General features: G+C 42.7%; 1 protein-coding gene across 1 annotated transcript in view; it reads right to left on the bottom strand.

Moving 5' to 3' along the window:
* Window positions 1-2,825: 2,825 nt before the first annotated feature.
* Window positions 2,826-7,516, bottom strand: part of LOC124796133 — a 110,457-nt gene continuing 105,766 nt past the window's right edge. The window contains exon 3 of the mRNA XM_047260225.1: window positions 2,826-3,000. Coding sequence (XP_047116181.1) covers window positions 2,826-3,000 — 175 coding nt within the window. The remainder of the gene's footprint in view (window positions 3,001-7,516) is intronic.

Here is a 7,516-nt window from a genome sequence, read left to right as displayed (position 1 = left end):
TTTGACTGAAAGACCGGTGTGTCGTTTCTGTGTGTTGGTTTACTGCCATCTCCAGCAAATGGAAGATTTACGTCGCCCCGAGTACCAGCACTGTGTGCTACTGCACGAGAGTCAAAGTAAATGTTGTGTTACGTTTTTAACAATGTTATGTTTACATTAATTGTACACTAGGGCACGTGTCTGAACAGGTCTTGAGGAGAGGAAGCGTATTATCGCGTCAAACTTTGTACAAATTGTATATAATATTTAAGTAGTAACCCGTATTGCTTAACCTATTTCGAGAAAATCACAAGAAAAGTTTCACGCGTACAGGTGTGTTGCGGCCCTGAGCACGAGATGGCGGCGGTCATGTGGTTAGCGTTCATACTCCGTAATCGGTGGATCGCTGCATCTAATCCAGCAAATGTTTTTTAGTTCATATTTTTTTCAATACTGTTATTGCAGACATATTACCTTTAAACGGTAACACAATGAAAAGACACGTGTATTTGCATGAACTGCTACTGAATTTCCAATGTTATTTGATTGATTGCTACTTTTTACTTTCACAACAAATACTGTATAACTATCGACAGGGAAAAGACCAAAAGAATAAAGTTTTACTGAAACGGTATATCTATCCAGATTTCCGAAAGCCCATTTGTTATACCTGGAATGGGTCAGGTACCGAGAATGCTTTGCACCTGCACGCTTCGCTCCGGAGACACAGGTTTCAAGGACGAGGAACAGGTCTCGAAACCATAGCTAAACATCGATAAACGAAGGTGTAGGCAACTGTACTCAATAACACAATAAGTTACTATATGCCAGAACATGAGGGTAGCGTACAATTAATCGTCGGATGTGCTTTCGACATTACAAGTTGCTGGATCATATTTTTCATGAAGACACGGAAAACGTAACTTAAAACGGCTTCTAATACGTCGAATGTGCAGAGTTTCGAAGGAAAAACAAAGCTCTTTGACATTTTGAAAAATTTCTCTTTCTTTCGACAATTTTGATGCATACCATGCGTAACGCAACATTTTCGAAAATATCGCTGCCGAAAACTGGCGATTTACGAGTTTGAATTTATTTTAACAGCATCTTCACGAGAAGTAATTTCTCTTTCGTTGTCAACCACATATGAACAAGTTTGAAGGCGCTTGTTGCAGATTTTAACTGCCGTATAGAAATAAAAGCTGGATAATGTCTGTTGTAACACTAGTAATTAGTAAACAGCCATTGACATTGGAAATTCAATAAAAGTCATGCAAGTACGCGTGTCTTTTCATCATATTACCTTACCAATGTAGTATGTACGAGATGATCAACATCTACGTGATTACTCTGCTATTCACAATAAAGTGGCTGGCAGAGGGTTCAATGAACCACCTTCATGCTGTCTCTCTACCGTTCCACTCTCGAAAGGCACGCGGGAAAAAGAGCACTTAAATTTTTCTGTGCGAGCCCTGATTTCTCGTGATGATCATTTCTCCCTATGATCCCGTCGCAACGAAAAACGCCTTTGTTTTAATGAATGCCACTCCAATTCACGTATCATGTCTGACACTATCTACCCTATTTCGCGATAATACAAAACGAGCTGCCTTTCTCTGTACTTTTTCGATGTCATCCGTCAGTCCCACCTGATGCGGATCCCACACCGCACAGCAATACTCCAGAATAGGGCGGACGAGCGTAGTGTAAGCAGTCTCTTTGGTAGACCTGTTGCACCTTCTAAGTGTTCTCCCAATGAATCGCAATCTTTGATTTGCTCTGCCCACAACATTATCTATGTGATCCTTCCAATTTAGGTTATTTGTAATTGTATTCCCTAAGTATTTAGATGAATTTACAGCTCTCAGATTTGTGTGACTTATTGCATAATCGAAATTTAGCGGATTTCTTTTAGTACTCATGTGAATAACTTCGCACTTTTCTTTATTCTGGGTCAACTGCCACTTTTCGCACCATACAGATATCTAAGTCATTTTGCAAGTCGATTTGTTCATCTAATGACTTTACAAGACGGTAAATGACAGCATCATCTGCAAACACTCTATGACGGCTACTCATATTGTCTCCTATGTCGTTAATATAGATCAGGAACAATAGAGGGACTATAACACTTCCTTGCGGAACGCCGGATATTACTTCTGTTTTCCTGGACGACTTTCCGTCTATTACTACGAACTATGACCTTTCTCACAGGAAATCACGAATCCAGTCGCACAACTGAGGCGATACTCCGTTAAGCACGCAGTTTGGTTAGAAGACGCTTGTGAGGAACGGTGTGGAAAGCCTTCTGGAAATCTAAAAATATGGAATCAATTTGACATGCTGTGTCGATAGACTAGTGCCCTAGTCGATAAGACTAGTGTTGAAAATAAATATAAATTAAAAGATGAGCGGGAGTCGATCCAGCGATCCACCGATTACGCGGCTTGAACGCTGACCACATGACCGCCGTCTGCTCGTGTTCAGAGTCGCAACGCACCAATGGTACGCCGTACTACTTGCACATTATGTTGTCCTAACGGAAAATTTAAAGTGTACAATGTTATTAGGACAATTGAAAGTGCACAATGTTTGAAGTATATCAGTGATCCCAATGTCGTGGCCTGCTCTTGTTAAGTTGCCCAAAAGGTAACCTGGGTGGGCAATGTCCTCTGATAGCTCAACATTTGCTTGATACATTCTTTTTAATTTTGTTTCTGAACGAAACGTTTTTTGGGGGCTCAAAATAAATGGGACACTCAGTGTGTTGTTGCCACCTCTGCTGAAGCTTGATTTCGTGGCCGGATAGAGCGCGCAGCTGAAGGGGGCAGAGAGGATGGTTAGCACTACGCCTGTGGGACATCCGTGGAGTTGTGTAAGCAGCAGGTGCGCCCTACCTGCGGCCGGGCCGGCCTGCAGCAGCAGCGCGCGCACGTGCGGCTGGGCCACGTCCATGGCGGCCTTGCCTCGCCGGTTGCGCAGCGACGGGTCAGCGCCGCGCTGTAGCAGCAGCCGCACCACCTGCCGACAGAACACACGCGTCACACTAAGCAGCCTCGCTCGCGTCCAGCAACCTGCCAACACGCCCACACCACGCTATGCACCACAGTTAAGCGATCGCGTCTACCACGTTGAGTACACGTGCCGTATGCACAGTTGCATAGCTTCTAAGCGTTCAGCAGCAAGTTGAACTCAGTCCTTACACCGACGGCTGTAACCCATCCTCTATTCTGTCCTACCGCCCATAATCAGGCAACCATCACACGAAACACTAATGGTCATCTCCTCTCTTAGCCATCTGGTATACTTCAGCCAATAGAAAATTTCCCGAAAGCCCCTTGCAAATGCTCGTCGATTCCACTCTCTTTTATTTTCAGAAGTCACACAGTTTTAATCTGCCAGGAAGTTTTATATTCCAACAAGATGGTACACCATCTTACTGAGGATTAGATGTTCGTGTCTGTCTGGATACAACATTTCCGGGAAGATGGGTCGGGCCTGATGGTCCAATCAACTGGCCTCCGCGATCACCACACAACACAGCTGGATTTCTTTTTATGACGTCACAACATCCATCCCTCAAGAAATGTTGACCACCACATGGGTGGAACTGGAATGTCGCCTGGATATCCTTTGGGCAACGACAGGAGCACACGTCGAAATTTGATAAGTGCACGCACGCACGCACGCGCACACACACACACACACACACACACACACACACACACACCACTTAAATATGTTAGATGTACTTCACGATAAAAGATGTGTGTATGTGTCATTTTTCTTCCTTATGCACTTTGTAATCGGGGAGAGGCTTCTGGGACACTGTATTTTATCAAGAGAGGAGATGACAGTCTATGAACCAGTTAAAAAACAACATGAGCACAATGTGCAAATATAAAATATATTGCATATTTTGAAGTAGAAAAATTTATAAATTTCCTACACGTTACGATTTCGAGAACCGAAGAACACATTTTTCAATTTATACAAGAAGCCGACTTGTCTGACTGCAATCATTAGTGCCACATCGAATGCTATAAACACACGTATATCTTTCTCTATGCAACATAAACTTCTGTGGTTGCTGCTGTTCAACAAGGAATTTGAGAAAACGCTACGAACAGTAAAGCAAATTTCCATCAGATTATAATGATTTTCATATGCACAAGTAAACGTAACTAATACACTAAAACTACAACACACAAAAGTACTAATAACAAGATAACACGTGCTACTGTACTATGAAATATAATAGAACCACACGAAATAAAATTGAAAGGTTACTCCGAGAAAAACGTTCCGCTTAAAATAAGATTTCAAATTTAGTCATTGATACGGCATAAAAATTATGAACAGATTTATAAGCTCCGTTGTGTACAATATTACATGTGATAACTACGAAAAGTATTATGTACGGCAAACGATAAGAAAAACTCTGAGGATTACAAAGTGTACAGATATGCTACAAACGAGATGTAGGGTTGTGACCTGCAAACTGAAAAACATAACGTTACAAACATCGACAACAATCTAAAAGTTTTGCACGCAATCAACATGGGACATTATCTAGACAAAGCTGAGGCGTTGCAAATTTACACAGTAAACATAACGGAACCGGATAAATTACACAACGGACGGTATGAATTAATCGTGGACGTGTATTTCAGTTTATACGGGCACCTCCTACTGTGTAAAGTTACCCGGTAGGCAAAACATGCCTGCTGCTCCGGTGTGCCTGTCCTGCTGCTGACGCCTGCGAGGATCGACTGACTACAATGTAAACAGACCAACAGTTGGAAGGAAGCGTCCTCTATTCTAAATTATCCAACTCTGCGTCAGTATTTTACGATTTCGAATACTATTTTAACTGTACAAGAAATAACTATGATATGTCTAATAATGAAGTAATGGAATTTTGAATAGCACGTTAAAGTTCCTCATTTTAACGAAATATTGTAACACATGCAAAGTATTTTATCGCTTTTGTAACCACCACTAGATATCGGTAGTGGATGGATTTTTATTTTATTTTTTGATTCCACTAAATAAAACGTTTCAAAATACTTTTATATCAGTTTTCTTCACCACCGCCCTACATGTGTTACAACCATCAATCTCATCTGTTCCTGCATATTTCACACCGCTCCAGGGTGTCTCAAAGCTCTTTGACCCTGTACGCTGCAGACGTTCCCAACCGCCTCCCCCCCCCCCCCCTCCCGCTCCCTCCTGCAACATGCTGACGACATCACCCACCTAGTCGCTCACCACACACTCCATCTCCCCCATGCCTCCCACCAACGCCACCTGAATCTCCTTTACGAGTGGCGTAGTACATGGAAAAATCCATAGAAAAGTCATCATGTTCGGTCGCACCGCTCGGCGTATCCATCGTCCACATTTCCAGCTCTCTGTCTACAGCCATCCTATCACTCTGACATACACCGTAAAGTATTTAGGACTAATCTTCGACATAAAACTAACATGGGATGCTCACCATCTTATCGTCAAACAAGAAAGCCTGAAATCGACAAAAACTACTGAAAGGCCGCAAATGGGATATACGTCCTTCCACTATTAGCTCCACCCATAAATCGCTTACCTGCCCCATCCTCACCTACACCAACGTTGCCTTGATCTCCGCTTCCCCTAAACTCTAGAAGTCCCTTGCAGTCCCGGAAAGACACGTAGTCCGTCTCGACTTCTGCATCTGCCTACCTTCACCAGCTCAATTCTATACCGATTCATCCACTTCCCACACCTTCTTCTCTTCCTAGAGTACCCCCAGGTCCAATTTACTAGTCACAAAACCCAGCCCAGGCACCCAATATCCCACTCACTAATCACCCATACAGTTACACTGCTGCTCCAGTTTAAAACATATACCACCTACCCTGCACCTTCAACTCATTATCCACCCTCTTCCGCTGGAATTTCAACCAACTCTCAATCCCCAATGATGAAATCAATCCCGAGATATACATTGCTTTCCACCTCTAGTAACAACGCTCAATCTCATGCCATCTTTTATCTTTCTCCCTTCTCCTTGCTGACTTTTAATCGCTAGCTTCACTTTCACAGGGTCCTATAATCATATCTATGATCCCATTTATGTCACGTCCATGATCATTTTCATGCATCACCAGCATCACAATTACACCACAGCATCATTCACAGTAAGTGAGTACAGTTTAACTGTGATATAAAAATCACTGATATTGTCCACCAGTGTAGTCTTTTTGACAAACTTCATTTATTGTCATCAGTTTTTATGTAAAATTGTAAATATTGTCCACAGCCGTGTATTTAAAAAAACCATCATTTATTGTTTTTATGTATTTTAAAACATCTGTCCAATTTGTGTAGCCTGTGGCTGAAGAGTGAATTTATCCACTGCCTGCCCACCCCTTGGCGGAGAACTCAAATAAACAAAGAAAAGCTATTTTACGTCAGTTTCCTTCATCAACGTCCTATACGCCGTTACAATAACCACCTCTGTTCCTGTCTATTTCACAACACTGCAACTGTATTTGCGCCATGTACAGTGCAGGCATTCGCAAACCACCGCCTACCCCCTGCAGTATGGTGAGAACACTGTCTACCTATTCACAGACCATAACCTCCAACTCACCCAAGCCACCCTCGAACACCATTTCAATCTCCTAGTCGAGTTGTATAATACGTGGAAAATTCAAGTAAGTCCACAGAAAAGGTAAGCCACCACCTTTGATCTCACCACTCAGTGTTTCTTTGGTCCAGATTTCCACCTCTCTATCTACAACGAACCCATCCCTCTGACTAATACAGCAAAGGACTTAGGACTAATCCTTGAAATAATAATATCGTCATATACACACCTCCTCCCCATCCAATACAAACCCCAAAACCGACCAAATTTACTAAAAGGCCGCACCTCTGGTCTACATCCATCTGTCATTATCTTCACCCGTAAATTCTTCATCCGCTCCATCCTAACATATGCTAATACTGCTCGGATCTCTACTTCCCCGAGGCATCTGTCCACCTCCCGCAGCTGCCTACCTTCTCCGACAGGCATTCTATATCAACTCATCCGTTTCTCGCACATTCTTGTGTTCTTGGAGCACATTAGAACCCAATACATTAACCGCAAAACCCAGTCATGGTACCCAGCATCCTATTCACTAATCACCACATTCTACTCCGCTATTACATCCATTTATCGGTCCTCAGTCGCTGGAATTTCAAACAGCTCCAACTACCCAACGATAAAATCTGTCCCAAGACATACCCTTCTTTCCAGTACTCCTCACAATGCAATATGTTGAGTTGCAGGTACTCAGCGGAGTCTCTGCTTGGCTCGCTTTTACCTGACGTGACGCTAACACTGACAATGAAGATCATGTGTCGCTCGGAGAACGCTTGGAGCAGAATTATAACGAGCTAAATGTGATAACACCTTTTGCATAACAAAAGGAGGTAGCTGCTGCGATAATGAAATTAAAGGACAATAAAGCACCAGGACCGGAAAGAATATAACCCATACTGTAAATTG

Source organism: Schistocerca piceifrons, chromosome 4 (assembly GCF_021461385.2).
Source record: "Schistocerca piceifrons isolate TAMUIC-IGC-003096 chromosome 4, iqSchPice1.1, whole genome shotgun sequence".
NCBI classification, from domain to species: domain Eukaryota; kingdom Metazoa; phylum Arthropoda; class Insecta; order Orthoptera; family Acrididae; genus Schistocerca; species Schistocerca piceifrons.
The sequence above is the reverse complement of the archived record's forward strand: the minus strand, read 5'-3'. Positions and strand labels throughout refer to the sequence as shown.